The 22,513-nt window shown below is 34.3% G+C and overlaps 1 protein-coding gene and 1 pseudogene across 2 annotated transcripts; both read left to right on the top strand.

The window, feature by feature from the left end:
* Positions 1–1,633: 1,633 nt before the first annotated feature.
* Positions 1,634–8,987, top strand: LOC116406013 (annotated as a pseudogene). The gene is made up of 10 exons (XR_004219095.1): positions 1,634–1,814; positions 2,163–2,354; positions 2,880–2,943; positions 4,380–4,541; positions 6,400–6,570; positions 6,657–6,938; positions 7,026–7,151; positions 7,328–7,560; positions 7,844–7,959; positions 8,335–8,987. The product of XR_004219095.1 is annotated as a cysteine--tRNA ligase 2, cytoplasmic-like (transcript).
* A 4,134-nt stretch (positions 8,988–13,121) lies between these two features.
* Positions 13,122–18,943, top strand: LOC116406000 (probable protein arginine N-methyltransferase 6). The gene is made up of 7 exons (XM_031889709.1): positions 13,122–13,532; positions 14,343–14,408; positions 15,792–15,859; positions 16,471–16,507; positions 17,331–17,395; positions 18,459–18,527; positions 18,658–18,943. Exons 1-7 carry the CDS (start codon positions 13,524–13,526, stop codon positions 18,674–18,676), a joined length of 333 nt encoding a protein of 110 aa, XP_031745569.1. The 5' UTR covers positions 13,122–13,523; the 3' UTR covers positions 18,677–18,943.
* The last annotated feature ends 3,570 nt before the right edge of the window (positions 18,944–22,513 follow it).

The raw sequence follows: 22,513 nt of genomic DNA on the forward strand, positions 1-22,513 counted from the left end.
CAACCTGTTTATGGTTCAACCAATAAACAAAAAAAACCATTTTGTGCCATAGAGAGGGTAGAGCCTTTGTTCAAGTTCCGAATGCACCATTTAAGGGAACACTCATATACTTACCTAAAAGTCGGGAATAAGTGAATCTCATAGTGTGTGTGATTATGTTTTTAGCTCCCCACTCGATTTGTCCCCAAAATTACAAGCATATTGAGTCGGTAATCTGACCACTCTCTCATGTACAAATCTAAGGACAATCCCTCGTGAACAAGAGTTCATAATACACTTAGGATTAAGATAAATTATCTATGTCATCATAGTGAAATAAAAATCTAACTAGTTAACAGAATTACATCAAGTGGTTACTATTTCGTGGTCCGATTTTATGCGAACTCATTGTATGTGATACTCTCCCTCGTATGTCACCTACACAAAAGCATTGATTCACTGCGTTGTAACAAATATAAAGTGAGTCGTATCCATAATATTACCATGACAAGGTACCATGCCTTATCCCGATACTATAGACTCTTTAAATTGTATCTCGAACATTGATCCCTATATGTCGTCTCTACATATTGTTTAATACTCATCAAACAACTTAGGATGTTAATTAATTAATTTGATTTAGGTTACTAAGTCAAAACTAATAATATAATCAATAATGTTTTATTGAAATTATAACAATACTTTATTATAATAACGGGCAACATATTACATTTACTATCTACGAGTTTTAGGACATAAAATTCAACAATGTCAAATGGATACATATATATCAATAATGAGGGGAGTGCAACTACGAGACTTTAGTGGCATGATTCGTTAATTAACAAATAATGATTAGCTCGGTCTAAAAGAGTTAATTCAGTTAATCACGAATCGTTGAAGTCCCTGATCTATGGTCCATTAGGTTCCCTTGCTAGGTTATATGGAATTAACTTAGAACAATATGTTAAATTAGTTCGAATAATTCGAATAGGTAAGAAGAGGGAAACCAACAGTTATATATGATATAATGGTCGTCTTAAGTTTAGAGGTAAACCTTTATATTTAAATACGATTTAAAAATAATAAAATGTGAATGCACATTCATATTCGAAAGTTCATAAAGTAAAAATAGTCAAAATTATAAAAAGTAAAGGGTTAACTTTTGACTTTAAAAAGTCAAACTTTGACCGACCTTAAATTTATAAATTCAAATGTGATTTGAATTTCGAAAAAAATGAAAGCAGATTCATGTTCAAGATTGAAGTTAGTGAAGACGAATAAAATGATAAAAGTAAAAAAAGTTAACTTTTGACGTTAGAGGTAAAGTGTGAAAAGACAATTTTACCATTTTGACTAAAGTTAGTAGAAAAATCCAACATTTTTTCAAATTGTGAATGGATGGTGAAGTGTCGATTAAAAGACCTATTCATTTTGTTGTAAATGGAATAATGTATGTTGTTACTTTTAAATGGAAAAATATTGTAAATGGAATAAATGTATGTTGGTTCATTTTGTTGGATTAAAATGGAGTTTTATAAAATTGCTATATACTCAAATTTCCCTAAATAAATATTATTTAAAGGTACGTTTTAATTAAAGAAAGAGAGCTCAATCCATTTATCAAATTAAATGAAAATAGATCAAATAAATTAAAGAAAGGCAAAACCTAATTCTCAATCCACGCCTTTCACATACTCTTGCGTGCTCCATCCCCCTCTCTCTTACTCTTCGCGCCAACGCCGTCGCCGACGCCGGCGCCGGTTCCCCTCCCTCGTTCTGCCAGTTACTCCTGCTCGCGCCACCACTATCACCTTCCTCCTATCTCTCTACTGGTATTCTCTCAATCTCAATCTATGCCTTTCTTCTCTCTTCCAACCCAAGTTAGGATTTTCAAACGAAAAAAAAGAAAAGAGGACTTGCGTGAAAGAACAGCCTCAGCATGTTTTTAGATCAAGATCATGGTAGTGAAGAAACAAAACGATGTAAATCGAATAAATCTATGTTGTTACTTTTTTTTTTTTAATTTTTTTTGAAACGGATACTGAACTTCTAAATGCTTTTAATTCTGAATACAATTCTCATTTGAGACTTGCGAAATTGAAGCCCCGACCTAAAGTTTAATGACTCGACTCGTTGTTGACATAAAGTTGAAAAATTTTCCTCTTTGGTGTCCCATCCAGATTTAGTTTCTTGTTTGCCATCGAAATGGCAAAGGAGGAATTTAGGGTTTACAATTCGATGACGCAGCAGAAGGAAGTCTTCACCACGAAGGAGCCTGGTAAGGTTGGCATGTACGTCTGTGGCATCACGGCCTATGATTTCAGCCATATTGGTCATGCCCGTGCCGCCGTAAACTTTGATGTGCTTTACAGGTTTACCAATTTCTGCATTCTTATTTCTTTATGCAATTGATCTCATTTACTCTAAATTTTTTGTTTTGGATAATGAGGAGTCATATATGTAATATGTTCGGATTCAATACTCCTTGTTTATATTTTAGTGCATGGAATACCTAAAGTGAATCTTTTCAACTGTTTTTCTTCTTCTTAATATTTATAATAAATTAGAGATTTTCAAATTTTAGTATCTTTCAACTGCCCTTGAAAGTGAAGCACGAATTAAAAGGTGTTCCTATAATCTAAGTTGCTTATTGAATAGTGGAGTCTTTTTTTTATGTGAGCCAATGATATCCCTAGCATCTATCCAACCCTCTTGAGATTTATATATTTTTTTTTCGCATTTGGATAATTTCTTGATTCTTAGATTTTTTTTCTGCATGTCTAGTGATTTGTTTGCAGTTTTGAAGCTTTATTTTTCATCAAATGCTTCTTTTTAAAAAGGAAAAAAAATCAAAATGCTTTAAAGTTGTAACTAACTTGATAATTACGTCCCTGCAGATACCTTAAGCACTTGGGATATGAAGTTACTTATGTGCGGAATTTTACTGATGTTGATGACAAGGTGAGAGTGTAGAAATTAGAATTACATGTGGGTTTATAAATATCTCTTACATCAAGCAAGAAGTTGTTATAATGATTTACATTGGATGATTTCTAAGAGTTTCATCTTTTTCTGATATCAGACAAACTGTCGTTTAAAAACAAAAAAGTAATTTGTCACCTGATAAAGCCTTGGGACAGCCAATTTGAAGTGAGATGCCTTCCAGTTGATCTTCCCTAATCTTAATCTTTCCTTTGCTGTTGATTTTAAGCCATGCTATTTATCTCTCTGTTTAATTTGTCACATTTAAACCATGAAATTCTGTTGAACGGTTCTCATTAAAAAGATTAAAATCGAGAGTGGAGTCTTGGTTAGCTTCTTGGCTGACACTTTGTATGTAGGGTCCTCAAGAGTTAGGGAGTATGGGCAAGGGGACTTTTGAGACTATAGACTTATTTATTTTTCTAGTGATCAGTGTTCACACGATCATTGCTAAAGTGCTGGAAGAGAGATTGAAAAGATTGTTAACATCGATGGTATTAGAATCTCAGGTGCCTTCTCTAGTGTTTATAAGTTTGGCTTAGTGCATCTTATCCATCATTGGGGTTTTGTCAAACTTTGTCTGATGGGGAAATTGGATAGTATCGATCTTTTATTGATGCTTGAGGATTTCCATTTTTGCTCGAAAAGAGAGAGAGATTCATATTTGTAACCATAGTTCTTCTAAAGGGTTTCATATAAGTCCTGTTTTATTTGTAATTAATTCCTCATGTTTGAGTAAAACTTTTGCTGAAAGTTATGTTTTTTTTTCCTTTGGCAAATTATCTACAGATGACTTAACTCCTTGGATAGATTTTTGAGCAGGGCTCCCAACTTGATGGCCCCGAAATGGCAAATCTTGGGTAGGAAGCAATGGATGTTGGTCACATTCTTTGGAGTGTAATCTTTCTTATTCAGTTTGGAGTCTGTTTTTGGAGGAGCTTAGTGTGAGTTTGGCTAGATGTAGACGTTGTACAAATATGGTTGAGAGTTCTTGCTCCATCATCCTTTTGGTGAGAAAGGAAGATTTTGTGGCAAGTTGGGGGTGTGCTATCGTTTAGGGCCTTTGATGAGAAAGAAACAATAGAGTTTTGGGCTTGAGAGACATCCTGGTGAGGCTTGGTCTTGTTTTTGGTTCAATGTGTCTTTGTCAGTGTCCATGGCTAAGTCTTTTTGCTTGGTATTATTTTATTAGTTTGGACTCATTGGAGGCTATTTTTTTTAGTTTGCCCTCATTTTGTGGCTCTCTTTCTGATGCCCCTAATCTTTTTTTCACTTTTCTCAGCAAAAGTTTGGTATTCACTGAAAAGGAAAAAAAATCTTAATTTCTTTGTTTTTGATAATTTTCTAATGGTAAAGATAATTTTCTGCACGGTGAATTTCTCAGTACTTGAGGTTGCTATTCTTACAATCAACAGATAATTCGGCGGGCAAATGAGAGTGGGGAGAATCCTTTTGCCTTAAGTGATCGCTTTTGCCAAGAATATCTGTCTGACATGGCTGATCTTCAGTGCCTTTCTCCAACACACCAACCTCGTGTGTCAGATCACTTGGAGCAAATCAAGGATATGATAACTCAGGTATGAATCTGTACACCAACCGAATGATAAATCATAAAAGCAACATGCACCAATTTGTCTACAACATACTTTGACTATTGTTTCTCTAAATTACTGAATCTGAATGCATCCATGTCTCATGTGCACAATTGTATTTTAGAGCGCACACAAAATTTTGCCCCATACCTAGAGGAATGTGATTCAGAAATTAGCGGTAAGGATTCCTAATGGTAGGTCTATGATCCAAATATTACTGGTGTAGTGTGCTTACCAACTGAATATACTCTCTAAATGTTGTTTTCTTCTAGATAATTATGACACTTTTAATGACTATTTTTATATTTGTTACAATGGGAAAAACTATAAATAAAATGGGCATGATATTATGTGCTGAAATTTTAATTAATATTGTGAGTTCAAAATTAATGGCACATTGTTCATGTGAATAGATCAAGTTGGTTCTGTAAGACTTCCAAGCTAGAATTATTATTAATCAAATCTTGGTTGATAAAGTTATTTTCAAGTGTGTTGGGATACACACAGATATTACTCCTTCTGGGAAATGGTCTGTATTTGACAAAATGCATTTAAAAGATGAGTTTTGGTCTTACCCTATCCAGTCTCATCTGAATGTTATTCAAAGTTATGGAGGACGGGTTAATACAAAAAAAAGGCAATTAAAATATTGGGAGGTTGGCTTTTTTAACCATTAGTCAGAATTTAAGAGGTTTAAGAAGTATTTCTTCAACAATACTCAATGGTTTGGATTGCTCGGCTGCTTTTATTCAGATTGAAAAAAAATTGTGTGGTTTTCCTTCTGCTGAAATTGTATTCAAGGATCCAAAGCAGGGGAATTTTGCCTTAGATATGGTGATATTGAACGATCTAAAGCTTCAAGTTTGATTTCTACCAATCGGGTTGATTTATTTGCTTTTCAAATCCTCAAGAGAAGGTGAAGGGGTCTGGTTTGCTTAGCAATAATGTGCCTGATTCATATTTTATTAATGAAGAATTTAATGCCAAGCAAGTTATTGGATCCTATCCATATTAATGAAGAATTTAATGCCAAGCAAGTTATTGGATCCTATCCATCTCGCAGAAAGTTTTTTTTATCAGAATTTGAAGTCATTTAAATAGGAATGCTTTGGATATATCAACTTCTTGTTGAATTGGGATTTGAAATTACCACAGACAAAATTGTGGTGTGATAATCAAGCAGCACTTCATATCGCATTTAATCTCGTGTTCCACAAGAGGACTAAACATATTGAAGTTGTTGTCAATTTGTACCTGAGAAAATTCAACAAGGCTTGGTATCTATATGATATGTGAAGACTGGAGAACAATTAAGAGATCTTCACGAAAGCGTTGAATGGAACATGCCTGCATTATCTATGTAACAACTAACAAGTTGGGCATGATTAACATATATGCTCCAACTTGAAGGGGAGTGTTATAGTTCTAATATTAGGGATATTCTATTGTTGTAAATATCTTTGTTATATTTTCCTTTTATGGCCTTTCCTACATTTTCCTTTTTTGGTCACTCTTGTTCCCCTTATATATATTTCTTTAGAATGGAATAATAAAATCTGATTCTATCAAATCTAAGTGTTTTTACCAAAAATATAAAACAAAAAATTGTCCTCTCAGTTTTCATATGTATTATACTGTAGATCAAAGGATGTTTTCCAAAAAGAAAAAAAATGATTAATCTATGGAGCGTTCTCTCCAGTAGTTGAAAACATTGGAGTTTTACATTTGTAAGTGTCTAGTCGTTTCTCTTGTCGGAAGACTTCCTTATTCCAGATGTGATTAAAGGGGAATTTTTTCTCGTAAGTCATGACCCAATCTTGATTTTTGGTTGATAAATTTTCAGATTATAAAGAATGGATATGGCTATGCAGTTGATGGAGACGTGTTCTTTTCTGTGGACAAATTTCCAAATTATGGACAACTGTCAGGGCAAAAGCTTGAAAATCATAGGGCAGGAGAACGGGTTGCTGTCGATTCAAGGAAGAATAATCCTGCTGACTTTGCATTGTGGAAGGTAAAAATCAGATATGAATTTGGCTATGAAGTAAGTAGGAATATGAATTAGTTGTATAGTGTTTGTAATAAATATAAGCTGCGCAGGCTGCAAAACCTGGTGAGCCAAGTTGGGAAAGTCCGTGGGGTCCTGGAAGACCTGGATGGCATATAGAATGCAGTGCCATGAGTGCTCATTATCTCACGTTTAAGTTTGATATTCATGGAGGTGGCATTGATTTGATCTTTCCGCATCATGAAAATGAGGTTGCACAAAGCTGTGCTGCCTGCCAAGAGAGTAAAATCAGTTATTGGATGCACAATGGGCATGTTACCAATAATAACGAAAAGATGTCCAAATCATTGGGTAATTTTTTCACCATTCGCCAGGTAGTATGGTATTAAAGAAGCTATTGAAGCTGTTTAACCTTTTGTTTAGTTTTTGGTTTGTCTTACTATATTTTTCTTACACTGCAGATTACGGAAAGATATCATCCATTAGTTTTGAGACACTTCTTAATAAGTGCTCATTATCGTTCTCCTCTCAACTACACTGTCTCTCAGTTGGATAGTGCATCAGATACAGTTTATTATATATACCAGGTTTGGGATCTCTTCAGTCATTCCATGGCTAACCATTTAACACTATATATATCTTTTCTTAACGAAACCTGTGGTCAGTCACTTATACTTGGAGTGGTGGCATATTAAACTCGCGATAAATTATCCCGAAACCATCAGTCCTTGATATTTATGGCCTGTTTTTGTTTAATTGTTAGACTATGCAAGATTGCGAAGATGCTTTATCACAACATCAAGGGAAAACCTGAGTGACGGTTTGGGAAAAACAGGCAAAAAAGATCCTGTTAGCTCTGCTGCTGAAGAATGCATCATTAATCTACGGTCTGAATTTCAAACTAGAATGGCAGATGACTTGAACACAGCACATATATTAACTGGCGCCTTCCAGGAAGCTCTGAAGTTTATAAATAGTACCTTAACCTCACTCAAGGTACAATTTCTTGCCTACCTCTTGTACATCTCCGCGCTAATGCTATGGAATTTGTTTTATACCATTACTTAAGAAGTTCTCATTTTATGAAATCGAAATTTGAAAACTTGAATAAGCAGTGAAGTCATTGCCTCCATTAAAACAAAAAAAAAATATTCAAACTCAGAGAGTTGCTACTTAATACAGTGGGAATATATATGTATATATGTGTATATATATTTGAATTCCCTTTTCATTGTTTTTTTCGATGTAGAATAACAATTCATGTTTTCTATTTTATCAGAAGAAGCAACCAAAGAAACAACAACTTTCGATGATTCAGTCCCTTGTCAATGTGAAGAAGGAATTGAGAGAAGTTCTAGATGTTCTTGATTGCTCTCCACATCTACTTACTCTGAAGTAAATACGATCTATCTTATATTTTTAGTTCCATAGATTCATATCTTATTTTGCGTCTTTAATCTTTGCACTTCTACTGTTGGTCGTTCTCACTCTTCAAAATACTTTGGTTTTTCGAACTTCACATAAATGTAGTTGTAGATCTGCGTCTTACATTTAACACAAATCTTGTTTCCAAATCTTAGCACATAGCTTAAACAGAAGTGTGTGGAACAAGTTCCAATATAAATGACTGAAATGAATCATGTCTATGCAACATGAAAAGATAAAAACAAAATATTTTGAAGCATTAGGGATTAGAAGAGACGAAGATGAAAATCCTTATGTTGAACTAGAATTTAAAGAGAATTAAAGATGCATTCTTCCACTGTGCAGGTTTTGCAGCAGCTGAAAGATAAAGCACTGAAGAGAGCAGGGATGGTGGAAGATGATATACTGCATTTGATTGAAGAAAGAACACAAGCAAGAAAAGACAAGAATTTTGGGAAAAGTGACAATATCCGAGCCAAACTATCTTCCTTAGGCATAGCTCTCATGGACGTTGGCAGAGAGACCATTTGGAGGCCATGTGTTCCTGTAGAACCGGCGGTGCTGGTTCCTCCAGCGAACAGAAGGCGACTCAAGCAGAGCAAAAGCCAATGGAGCAGCAAGTTGCTCAGCCACCAGCAGGTGAACAGCAAACAGTTGACAATGCTCAGACAAACGAGGCAGAAAAGAAGGCAACCGTGCCTGCCATCTGATGTTTGTATCTTCTTCGTTTGTTGAGGTGAACCTAAACATTTTGGAAGAGTGTGTAGCCTACATACATATGTAGCTTTATTTATACGTAATTTAACTTATAGGTTTAGTCACTGAAAATTAATCCCATCTAACTCCCTGTTATTTGAGAATTTTCATTTGAAATAATTATGAGCCAAGAAGAAATTGATAGTTCAATTTTTGTCAGTCTTTTCCCCAAGTATTATGTCAAACACATGAAAGAATTTTAGTTTTCATACAAAGAAGATAGTGAAGGATACTTTTAAGAATGCATTGGGGGAGGCCCTTCTTTCCCTTCCTTTAGGCAGGATTCCTTTTTATAAAAAAAACTATTATTTATGTCCTTGTGTTCTTTCATTAAGTCTGGTTTGAAAAGTATAGCTCACTATAATATGTATATATAGAAAAACTAATTATGATTACCAACAATATTTTGTTCCTATTATCATTAAAAAATATAGCCCTTCTTTGAGTACTACAAAGTTTAGGAGTTTATTATAGCCAAATGTTACATAGTTTGTATTTAGGTTGTAGGCTATTTGGAAAGAGTGATTCTATATCTGTCTAAACAATATGAATATTAAAAAGAAGAGAAGTAGGAGAATTCTTGCATTCTCTTTTCCCTCACATAACTACTTTGTGCTTCCACCATTTGGTATTGAGCGACATTAGAACAATAGAAGCAACCTTAGGTTGACAAGACACAACTTAATGGGTGCAAGTGGATGTGACTATTCAAGTTTAGATGTTTATTGGCATTCTTCCATCTTTAGGACACTGTCTCTTTAATTTTAAGTGTTTATTGATTCTTTTTTTTATTAGTGGTTATTGGTTACATCGAATCCAAAAGTTTGATGAGAGATATGATTATAGTTAAAGTTGTCCTTCATTTTTCACTTTACAAATAGATTTATTATATCTGAAAGTAACTTTGAAGTTGAATAAAAAATAATAACAAACTATATATAAATTTCATGAACGAGTGTACCACACACAAATAATTACTAATAGTATTTAAAAGGTACTTGTTACGATCTTAAATAATTCTTGTCTCAAACACCCTAGTTTTTGACCTCTTAAGTCTAAACTTGTTGGAAATATAATTTATTTATTATTTATATAGTACTTTCATTATTTAGCCCGAACACAATTGATGTTTATATATAGACAGTGGCATTTTAAGAACAAATTGCATAAGTTGGAGAAGGGTAAAGCCATAAATATAATTATAGGTTTCGTTTAGTAACCATTTAGGACATGTCATGGAATTTCAAACATACATTAATTATCTTGTTTGTTCCACAAATTTTCATATTTTAAAATTCAGGACATTTTTATCCAAGGAACGTTAAAATCACATGATATGAGTTTTTTAATGGACTTCAAACTTGTAGGACTTTTAAAATCCAACTAGAGCATATCCAAAAATTTTATATAGAGGGGCACTAGCACGACTTGAAGCCACAATCTGATGGTTGTAACTAGGGGTGAAATCGTGTTGGGTTGGGAGACATTCTCAACTCAACCCATATTTTCGAGTTATTTGGGTTGGCAACTCGAATAACCCGAACTTAGTTTCTAACCCAACCCAACCAAAATATGGGTTGAATTGTCGGGTTGTATAGTTTTTTTTTTTCGTTTATAGTTTCTGATGATTATAAAAGTTCAAAATTGTTACATTTAAATTTCAAAGATACATATTCAAAATTTCATACAATAAATTTAAAGTTTATATATCTAATTTATTTTTTTATTAAATTATTATATTAATTCAGGTTGGGTTGGGTTGAACCGAATTTTTCAACCTTCCAACAAAAAAAAAAAAATAATTTTTTTAACCAAATCCAATTCATATTTTAATCTAACGGAACCCAACTCTTATAATATGGTTTGGGTAGTTAGGGCTATTCGGGCTTAACCCATATTCTTACACTTAGTTGTAAGAGGTACAACCACGAACAAATGTTTACATTTATGCATTAATAATGTAATTTAACACTTCAAAATTAATAAAATACACAAACCGATAACGTGAGATCCATGTGCTCCGCTGGTCCCTACATAAATTTGCGGGTGCATGAAACAATATTTACGATTCAAACGATCTCTTAGTTTCTAAAAAAAAGAAATTCTATTTCCTCTCAATTTCTACCGTGAGTTCCGTCTTTTTTAATTAAAGGAATTGAATTTTTAGTCAAATTTGAAAAAACAAACCAAAACAAAATCTTAAAATCTATTTATTTATTTTCAATAGTTTTTAAACTTTTTGGTTGACTTTTTTTATAACATTGGTAAAATAGTAGGAAACAAACAAACAAATTTAGAGCTCTAAAAACAAAAAATTTAGAGTTAGAAAAGGTTATAGGCTTAGTTTCAAAAAAAAAAAATTAAAACCAAATAGTTTTTAAATAATGTGGTTTTAATTAATTGAATTGCATTTTTGTTAATTTATCATCTATATATAATTATATATATTTGGTGAAAAAAAAAGCCTTTAATCGCTATTTGGGTCTTAATTTTTATTTTAATCTTCAAGGTTTTTTTAAAGTTTACATTTCTAATCATTTTGAATGTCATTTCCATTTGATAGTTAGATTTAGAAAATGTTAAATTTGACGTTGAGTTTGAGTTTAGTTTTCATTTAGTCTCCAAAGAATGATGTTTTTACACTTTTACTCGAGCTTTTGTTAATGTTCACTTTGCTTTGTTGGTAAAATGTACATCTTAAAACTAGATGTAATATGAAATAAAACGTAAGACTCAATAGCATGCTTGATATTTCGAATTTCAGTATCACATGAAAATTGTAATATTCAAATGTAGATCCCTAGATTTAACATCCATGGGCTAAAAAATTATTGTCAAGTTTATAAATATTATATATATTATTTTGAGCGATTAGGGAAAGATATGATCGAGGAGTTACAAAGCCCACCAAATCGAAGGCGGTTGATCGAAGATAAGGAGAGTACGCGATCAATTCGGTTTGGAAAAAATCCAAACTAACAAACATTTTGAAAAATTTTAAATGCTTAAACGATCTAAACCAATAGATTGCCTGACTTAATGCCGATTTGTACTCCTTTATGATTGAGGTCAGTTTGAACATTACTAATTAATTAAATCGATCATAGTTGGTTTAGTGTCAATTTGATTAGAAAATCGACTTCAACTAACCGATGCTCACTCCTATGAACTATATTCCTACCTGGCAACAAAATGAATTGTCTAGACACATCGGTCTTTTTGCTTTCAAAAATTAGGTTATAAACCCTTTCTTTTGAACGTTTTTTTTTTTTTTTGCTTCTAATTCTTAGGATCTTTTTAAAATTCGCTCCAAATTTTAAAATCAAGAATTGAAGTATTTTTTTGGAAAGGGTAAAAATGATAGCAAGAAATCATGCACAATCTTTGAAAACAAATATTAAAGCCCTATATTTATAACAATTTCGTTTTCATGTTTATGTTTTGAAAAAGTTTCCCTTCCATTCTTAATTTGGTAGATATCAAAGCTTTTGGTATTTGTAGATAGCACTTTAAGAAGTGATTGATGGAAGAGAACACAGTTTTATGTAATATGATGGACTTAAAAATTGTGGACATGGCTGATGGTTGGACTTAAAAACTTGTCCAAGTGAGTTTTTGTTTTAAACCCACATTAAGAAGGCCTTTATAGGCTTCTTTTCACTTAAGAAACTATGAATGAAATTGGGTAAATGAAAGCATGGATGAATGTCAATTTCATGCACTTAAAAAATGGAGATATAAACAATCAGTTTTGAGAAAAAAGAAAGAACAGAAGTTGTGATGAAGGAATGTTGTTGAATCAAATGTTATTCTTTCATATAGTCTCCGTTTTGTAGCCCAGTTTGTTGTGTGAATGAATTACATCTTTTAAGAAACTAGAAAGCAGCCATGTGGACAATTTTTAAGTCCAATTTTGTGCACTCAAACACCAAAAAAGTATATATCTTATGAACTTATAAGCAAACGGAAATACAATAAGTTTATTCCTCCTTATTCCTTTTTAATCTTTTCTCTTCCCCTCTCAAATTCTCTTTTTTTCAAAATATAAATATATTCCCTTTTCACTTTTTCACAAAAAATATATATTTAATTAATTGTAATTCCCAAATATTTCGTGATTGTCTGTCTATTTGATTGCACGACCCGTTTTTGTTTTGGTTTCCATTATTTTTCTTATTTTGCATTATGTTGATGTATGATGTAATTGACGTTTAACTACATTTCAATAATTTTTTTAATATGTATTTCATTTCGTAAAATTTGAGTAAATTAAAAAAATGGTATACAATTTGTTGTTTATATTATATATATATATATTGAAACTGGAGGAGTAAAATGATATATATAAATTGGAGTTGAATATAAGTGAAAAGGGGAAAATTTGAAAAGAAAATGCAAAAGAAAGTAGATGTCGTTTTGTAGGAACACTTTGATATCTTCGAAGGCGCCCGCCCTTTGTTGTTCGCTTTTTTTTAGTGTTAAAATACACAATAAACGCCGCCGTTATTCACTTCAACAGAGAGCGAACTAGCCGGAAAAAAATGTATACCAACTCCGGCCACATTAACGGCTTTCACGACGGCAGCTCCTCCTCTTCGAGAAGCGTCCTGGAACCGTTCAAAAGGTCGGCCTCGCCGGGGAAGAGGTAGCCGGCCATCCAGTGGCGGCGGAATGAGGGTTTCTGAAGACAAGCAGCCGACACAAGTGGAGGGACCTCCTTGTACTGACTTCGACATGGCTACTTCCAGTCCTACTCCCACGTTGGTATTCACGAAGAAATGATCAAGGTTTGTTTGGTTTTATTGTTTCCTATTTGTGAGAATTGCTAAATGATGCCAATTTCCTGCATTAATTTTTCTCTACTAGAACCGCTGAAACTTTATCTGGCCCCTTCGGGATATCTTTCTAGACTTAGTAATTGATATAGAAACTTTCAAGAAAGACTGACCCATGGACACCATACACTTACTGGGACTTTTATATATAAGAATTCTGAGATGATGTCCTCCCCAGCAAATGACGACAAGAACACCCACTAAGGAGCTGATGGTGAAGGAACTATGGACTGAGCTCTAGTCTAGTGTTTTGGTTTAGGGAAAGAATATAAATGCTGTCAAGATTTGCCTAAATGAAGAGGCTCTTCTCTGTTCATCTGTCCTCAATGGTCTCCTCGATGAAAATACTGTCAAGAAACTTTATCTTAGAAATTTAACACCTTTAAAGCCTTTGAAGACATCACATAAAGTCGGCTTCCTTGTCAGCCATATTCTTTAAATTTAACCGAAACCCAGTTGCCGAAATTGAAAGAAACATGCTTGGAAATATTGGAGAGCTTGGACATGCGATGGTATGAGCTTTTTCATATTAGAACCAGGCCAACACAAGAAAAATCCTTACAGTATCCACATTATTCTTATGGTTGCATCCAAGAGTAGCCTTTCTAAATGTTTTGAGTTCTTTTTAATTAATTTGTGTTAATTATTTAGAATGAATGAACTATATTAGCTAAAAATACACTTAAGTTTAGAAATTCTACTGCAATCGTGTTGTTCTTTCTTTACATTGATATATATTCTGATTGAAATACCTATTTTCAGGATAGTGTACGGACGGAAACATATAGGGCGGCAATCATGCAACATCAGAGTTCTATTGCTGGCAAAGTAATAATTTGTCTTAATGCTATTAAATTTGTTTCTTCGTCATTTGTTTAATGAAATAGTTTTGCTAAAACATGATTTTGGTCCCATTACATTGGACTTGTTCTACTTTAGTCTGTATATTTTCATAGTCCTTATACTTTTGATAGTCTTAAGAACAGTCCCTATTATTAGTTTGTTGTTGATTTTTCTATAAACATCTAGTCTTTATTAGCCTTCCCTCCATGAATTTTGGAATCATATTCACATGATGTTTATTCTTACCAAAATTATTATTGTTATTTAATCAATATTGATGTTTATTAACTTTGAAGAATCTAATTTAGAATTTATTGAAAGTGCATGGACTAATATGGATTGAAGTCCAAAGTACAAAGATCAAAATGGTATTCTAACATGACAGTCTCTTGTCCAATTTTCTTTTGTCTTTTTCCTTTTCTTTTCAGATAAAAGAAATAGAAATTATCATCAATAGTTAAAATTTACAGATGGATAATGAAAAGACATCTTCCTTTAGGAGAAGACCATCCTCCTAAACACAGGAAATTACAATTTCATATTATGAGAAAAAAAAGCTCGACTTTTTTTAAGAACCAAAACATCATGAAAATGCCCCCATGTCCCCAACTGGGAATAATTACATTATGAGATGAATTACAAGGAAGAGCTTGGAACAGAACACCACAAAAAGGTTTGTCCCTTTGGCTAAATCCACGTTTTCACCCCTACTTCAAAAAAAAAACAAAAATAAAGTTTCGTTTCAGATGTCCCAAATAACATTTTATGGCATTTATCCATCAAAGCACCGTGCCACAAAGTGGCTAAAAAATATTGTCATTTGCTCTTTTTTCAAACACTCATGTAACACAAAAAATTCTTAAAATCTATTCTGAAACTTGCTACTGTATAAACACTGAAAGCTTAGTGTCCTTGTTTTCTTTTGCTTCTTTTTCTTTGTGCTTTCTTTCTGTGCTGTTATATTTTCTTTTCTTCCCATTTTTTTTAATGAAGTTGGTTTTTAAAAAAAAATAAAATATGATCGCAGAAAAAATAGATGTATTTGGTCACGATCAGACCTCTGCTTTAATATAGAGTAGAGCAAACAGATTATCGAACTGAATAACATATGCTGATATTTCTTTGATACTATGCCACCCAAAAAGGAAAACAGTCTATAAATAGTAAATTTCAATCTAATCTATGATCTTTGGTCTTTCTCTGCTATTCACGAAGTTTCTTGTCTTTGACTCTTGCACTCACTATGCATTATTTTTTACTCTATCAAAACAGGGTTAAGATACCGGTTTTCATTTGTATAGTTCCTTATACCCATATCTGGATCTGTACTTGGTTTCCTGTTTATTTACTAAAGTCAGTTGAATACAGGTTGTAATGGATGTTGGCTGTGGCACTGGAATTCTCTCCATATTTTGTGCTCAGGCTGGTGCAAGGCGTGAGCTATGCTGTACCTAAATGTGTTTTTTCAAAATTTTTATTGGAAAAACGCAGGTGATCTATTTTGAAATTGTACTTGAACTCTTAGCTTTTCTAATAGTGAGTATTTTCATTTTTTAATATTGGTTGCTGTAGGTCCTAGACATCCCTCTCTTAAATCCAATTCCTTGAAATTCACTCATAAACAGCCTTTTTTAATCGTACATTTCTATAAAAAATTGCTTAGTTATTACTAAACAAAAAGTTTATGCAGTGAAACACAAGGGAGTGCCCATTACTATCAGAACTTGATACATGCTATTATCCAAATTTTGAGCAGAAAATAGGAAAAATCAAGAGTATTTTAAGAAGGGGTGGTGTTAGATCATTCTCCCATTTGTTTTTTTTATTTCTTTTAATAAACAGATTGGGTTGGAGTGGAAAGCCTGGTTTAGGGATTTAGCTTGATGTACCTTTTACTAGTACTAGGAATTTAATCCTGCTGTTTTATTCTGTTTTTAAAACTTTAAAAATTTTAGAAATAAACTTAATTTGTTAATCTGAGATTTGGAGTAAAAATACTTATCACTGTGCAACTTTCTTGAATACACGTTGTTTCTCACTCTTGTCAGGTTTATGCAGTTGATGCAAGTGACATAGCAGTGCAGGTATTGTTCCAGTATGATATTAGTATCTTAGTTATTATTATGGTTGTTATTGAAAGTAAAGACATAGAACAAACACAAATTTACGTGTAAACTCTACTACAGGGAGAAAAACCACGATACTTATATTTCTTATTATTTTCTTATATAATAAAGGTACAAAGGGGGAAGTATTTATAGGCAAAATGAGCCTTATTAAAATAATAAAAAATTAGGCAAAGTAAATCTTAACTAACCTTGGGCTTTCAACATGACCTAACCCACTATTTCTAACACTATTTCTAACAGTAGTAAATAGTATACTGTTGAGCTTTAAACACTTGTGTGTTTCTAGATATCACTTTCTTGATTCTTGTTACCTGAAAATTCTTTTTGTAATATACCTCACCCATGTTTTGCTTTATTCGTAATCACCACTTCTTGCATTACCTTACGCTAAGCCCTTTTATCTTGGACATTTTTTTGTATGTTCTTTTAATTTTCTCAATGAAAGCTTGGTTTCTTACCCCCCCCCTCCAAAAAAAAAAAAAAAAGAAAAAGAAAAGAGGAAAATTGTTCTTACCAATTTTTCTTTTAGTGGTTTAGTATCAATTGCAATCCTACTGGATTAAACCATAGCCTCATCTCGTCATTACTATTAAAAAGAATCTTACATATTGATGCATTTTGTTTCATTCTTAGTTATCAGTGTGTGCTCCACCTGCAATTGTTATAAATATTAATTTATAAACGTATTTTCATTAAAGATCCTACTTAGACATCTATGAATCATGATAAAAGCAGAATTTGTGCTTTGGGTCTGAGTTGATTTTGCTTTTCTTTGCAGGCCTCAGAAGTTGTTAAGGCTAACAATTTATCGACACAATCATTGTATTGCACAGTAGAGTTGAGGTGAGCTCTTTTAGTTGCAATGGTCTTTGTCTTATTGATCTGTTTAAAATGTTTCCATTATTTGAAGAGTATATTAATGATTCGAGTCGTTTCTGGTGACCTTTTTTAAGGATACAAAACTTTCCATTAAGGAAATTAAAGAGATTAATGCTTAAAATACACAATATTAAGTAAACAAATGAAGACAAAGATCCTCAGGACAAATAGAAGACAACAAATCTAGTAAGGTAAATGTACAAGACTAATAAGACCCCTTTTTTCCCCATGAGAAGAATTAGAAGACTTTTAGAAAGTTCAAATGAAGCATTGACTCCTTGCTTTGGTTGCCATTGCCTTTTTCAATTTTCAAGTTGGTTAAAGAAATGTCTCTATTCTAAGTTATTGGGAATCGTGTAAATCAGCCAATCTTCATCTAAATAGTTAAACTCTGAAAGTGATCTCTCTAAATTTACAATTATAGTTTCTGTTCCTATTGGCATCACAAGTACATGAAGTTTTTCATTTTTTCCCCCTTTTTCCTTTTAGTAAAAGGAAAGAGAGTTTTAATATTAGTTAATACAACATTAGGTTATTAGTATAGTACTTAGTTATTGCCGAGTTGAGTACATCTCAACTAGTTAAGACATTTACTAACAAAACATTAGAGGCTTAAATCCCCACCTATACATTTTTTTAATGCAATTGGTATCAAATCCCCACTCCCTAAACCATCATGGGTTGACCTAGTGAAAAGGGAGACATAGTCTCAATATCTAACTAAGAGGGCGTGGGTTCAATCTATGGTGACCACCTACCTGAGAATTAATTTCCTACGAGTTTCCTTGACGTTCAAATATTGTCAGGTGGGTTGTCCCGTGAGATTAGTCAAGGTGCGCGTAAGCTTGTTCGGACACTCACGGATATATATAAAAAAACAAAATCTCCACCCCCTAAAACCCCATGCATGTTGATAACACATACATCATTTAGCTGTTATAATTAATTATTTAATAGTTTTGATTAATTTGTTAATAAATATCAGTAGCAGTTGCATTGTTGACTTTTTTCTCCTAAAATCATGCAGGATGTTCAAATTGATGAGGGTGTGGATGTTATCATTTCTGAGTGGATGGGATATATGCTTTTATACGAGGTGATTATGTTTAGTGACTTGTAAAGCTGGAAATAACTACCTTATCAGCATGTTTACACTGATGCTTTTAAGGAAAGAACCATTTTTACTTTATGCTCTTTATTGAATAGTGGAGTTTTTGCTATTGCAGAGCATGCTTGGAAGTATAATTTACGCTAGAGATCGGTGGTTAAAACGTGAAGGCCTGATACTACCATCAAATGCAACAGTATCTTGCTTTTCTTATATTTTCTTCAGTTTTTATCTGTTGTGTAACACTGGTGGCAAATTTTCTCCCTTTGTGGCTTTTACTTTCATTGAGTTATACTATGTGTTAGAAATAGTGAACTTGGGTAATTGTTGAAAGCCTAAGGGTAGTTGAGATTTACTTTGCTCTAATTTTTTATTATTTTAATTAGACTCGTGTTGCCTATAAATATTTTCCCCTTTGTACCTTTATTATCATAAGAAAATAATAAGAAATATCAACATCGTGGTTTTTCTCCCTGTACTAGGGTTTCCACTTAAATTTGTATTTGTTCTACATCTCTACTTTCAATATGGTATTAGAGCGTGATATCGAAAAAACCCTAGACAATCAAACACTTAATGGAACCCTAGCAGAAGGGATAGCCATTGAATCAGTGTAGCTGTCGCTGCCGCAGTTGATGTTCGGATTAGCGTCGCCGTGGATGAGTGGTTTCGGCGTCTTTAGAACCCATAGGCTAGCCTTCTTACCCAGTCGCAAAGTGTTAGACCAGCAGCCTTTAGCTGCATAGGTCTCTCACGCACCGTGAATTCAGATTCCCTCATACTCGTTGCCTGGCCCTCACGCATTGTCGTCTACACCTACACCTTCATTATTTGCGCTGCAAACCCTAGTGGCTGCTCCGAGATTGGAAATCCAGCCCACTCAACCTTTGAGGTAGGTGAGTCCTCAACGCAGTTAATGGCCCATGGGAGGTTCATCTCTCGGAATTGCTCAACATTAGCTGGACATGCTACGACAACATATTGCAGCGATTGAGGCAACGCCAGGGGCTCCGTCCAATAACCATTTGACCCCACTGGTGTATTTTGAAAATTTGGTAACCTCGCTCTATGCTTTGTTCTCTTCTCATGTGTCTAATCCAGTGGCACAATCTACAAGATATTTTCTAGGTGAGAAATTGAATGGTCAAAACTATTTTTCGTGGTCCCAGTCTATTAAAACGATCTTGGAGGGCACCACAAGTTTGGTTTCTTGACCTGGGAGATACCTAGTTCTATATCTATATTGGGAGACCCTCAGGAACGATACTGGAAATGGGAGGACTCTTATTCTCCACATTAATCGATAGTATGGAACCATGGATTGGCAAGCCTTTATTGTATGCTGCAACTGTTAACGACATTTGGATATGGCTCAACAATTGTACTCCAAACGTCAGAATGACTCTCGTTTATACCCTCTTCAAAAATAAGTTCATGAATGCAAATAGGGGACACTGGATGTGACATTCTTCTTCAACAAACTTTTTCTTGCTGGCAGAAAATGGACCAATGTAGAGAAATTGTCTAGAATTGTCCTAGCGATGGCAATATATACTCTAGGATCGAGGAGGTTGACAGGATATATGTTTTTCTTGCAGGTCTTTTCGATATTGTTCACGAACGTATACTAAGCTAAGACCTATACCCTCCTTGATGGAGGTTTGTTGTGAGGTTTTCCTTGAGGAAGATGGTATCAGTGCTATGAGTAGTCTGACAAACCCGATATTGATTCCACTGCCTTCTGTGCGAGGTCCCTTAGTCATGACAATGATAAGCACAGTGGAAAACCAATCCCTGTCTGTGAACACTGCAAGAAATAGTGGCATACCAAGGAGCAATGTTGGAACTACATGATCGTTTGTCCTCTAGGAGATAAGAAACGCCCTTTCAACGACAAACAAAACATGGGGCGAGCTTAGGTGAGTGACTCTGCTAGCCCTTCTCAGCTACCTGGGATCCTAGTCCGACTACACTAGGGAGCTATTGCCTAGTCAATTATACCTCAGTCCTTCAGTCTTATTAGTGTTGATGGAAGAATCCCTGGACTCTGAGCTCTGGCGCCACTGATCATGGAACTAGATCCTTAGAACATCTTGTGTCTTATATTCTATGGGCTGGCAATGTGAAGATACAGATAGTAGATGGTTCCTTGGCTCCCATTGTCGGAAGGGTTGGTTTTTCCTTTTGAAGGATTGACTTTACATAGTGTGTTGCATGTGCCCCAAATTTCCTATAATCTACTGTCTATAAGTAAGCCTACTCGTGAATTAAATTGCAAAGCGATATTCTTACCTGATTCTGTTTCGTTTCAGGACTTGAGTTCGGGAGGATGATTGGCACTGCTCGACACAGTAGGGGACTCTACCTGCTTAATAACACCTTCTCTAGTAGCATTTCTAGAACTAGTCTTTTATCTTCATATTTTACTATTTTAGAAAAAGATTGTATATTGTGGTAGTTTCGTTTAGGCCACCCCAACTTTCAATATATGAAATATTTATTTCCTCATCTTTTTTCTGAAGTTGATATTTCTACCCCGTCTTATGATGTGTGTATTTGAGCTAAACAACATCAAGTCTCCTTCCCTCACAACCATATAAGCCAACTCAACCTTTCATTCTTGTCCATAGTGATGTTTGAAGACCGTCCAAGTTCACTACCTCCTCTGATAAATGGTGGTTTGTTACCTTCGTTGATGACCGCACCCGCCTTACTTGGGTTTTCCTCATCTTCGACTAATCTGAAGTCATATCCACATTCCAAAACTTCTATCACACCGTAGAAACACAATCCAATGCAAAGATTGCAATCCTAAGCAGTAATAATGCTCACGAGTTTCAAAACCACACACTTAATGAGTTCTTGTCCTCTAAGGGAATTGTCCACCAGAGTTCTTGTGCTTACATCCCCAACAAAATGGGGTTGCTGAGAGAAAGAACCATCACCTTTTGGAAGTTGCCGTTCACTTATGTTGTTCCTTCCTACCTCTCTATGAGGCGATGTACTTCCTGTAGCTGATCTCATCACCAAATGCCTTCTCGTATCCTACACCTCCAAAACCCCCTTAGAGTGTCTCAAAGAATTCTATCCTCAACTTGTCTCATTTCTAATGTTCCCCTTTCCTTCGGGTGTTCGGTGCTCAACCTATGTTTATAGCCATGGTCCTAACCAATCTAACTCACTCCTCAGGCTCAGGCTTGTGTGTTTGTTAGATACTTTCTGTCCAACGAGACTCTAAATGCTTTTGCCTATCCTCACGTAAATACTTTGTCTCCATGGATGTCACCTTTCTTGAGGATCGTCCCTTCTATCTCGTTAGCCTACTTTAGGGGGAGAGTGTGAGTGAAGAGTCTAACTATGTAGTTTCCTTGTAGTCTACTTATCCCTCTCTCTGGTTACCTTACCTGCCCAAATTCTCACATTACAATCCTACCTACAAACCAAGTTCCCTGGAAAATCTACTATAGGAGGAATCTTAGAAAGGAAGTTGGGTCTTTTGCTGTTCAACTGACTCCGGTCCAAGATTCTGAACCTTTATGAGATCAAGTTGTGACTAATTCCATTGACTCACATATAAATAACAAAATGAGTGAGAATGACAAGCCTGAGACGAATTCCACTAATGCACATACCGACAGTAAGGTGGGTGAGAATGACGGGTCTGCAAATAACGGGTTCGAAACAACTATCCTTGAAGATATGGTTGAGAAGGGCAGTACTGATGAGGTCATTACAAATAGAGAGGTCAGGGTGGATGAGAATGAGGTTGTTGCATAATCTACTGAAAATGAAACCAAGTAGGACCATTCAGGAAACATAAGTATGATCCTCCTTTGGATCTTCCTTTTGTAATGAGGAAAGGTATCGGTTCTGTACAAACAACACTCCATTTCTAACTATGTTTCGTACGAGAACCTCTCACCTCAGTTCAGAGACTTTACTGCTAGCCTTGACTCTACTATGATACCCAAGAA

This window comes from Cucumis sativus, unplaced genomic scaffold (genome assembly GCF_000004075.3).
Source record: "Cucumis sativus cultivar 9930 unplaced genomic scaffold, Cucumber_9930_V3 scaffold54, whole genome shotgun sequence".
NCBI classification, from domain to species: Eukaryota; Viridiplantae; Streptophyta; class Magnoliopsida; order Cucurbitales; family Cucurbitaceae; genus Cucumis; species Cucumis sativus.

Excerpts from the sequence above, each read along its gene's own strand:
- LOC116406000 (XM_031889709.1), top strand. Across the intron at positions 15,860-16,470 it reads GCTCAGGCTGGTGCAAGGCG|GGTTTATGCAGTTGATGCAA; the intron begins TGAGCTATGCTG and ends TCACTCTTGTCA. Across the intron at positions 16,508-17,330 it reads CAAGTGACATAGCAGTGCAG|GCCTCAGAAGTTGTTAAGGC; the intron begins GTATTGTTCCAG and ends TTTTCTTTGCAG.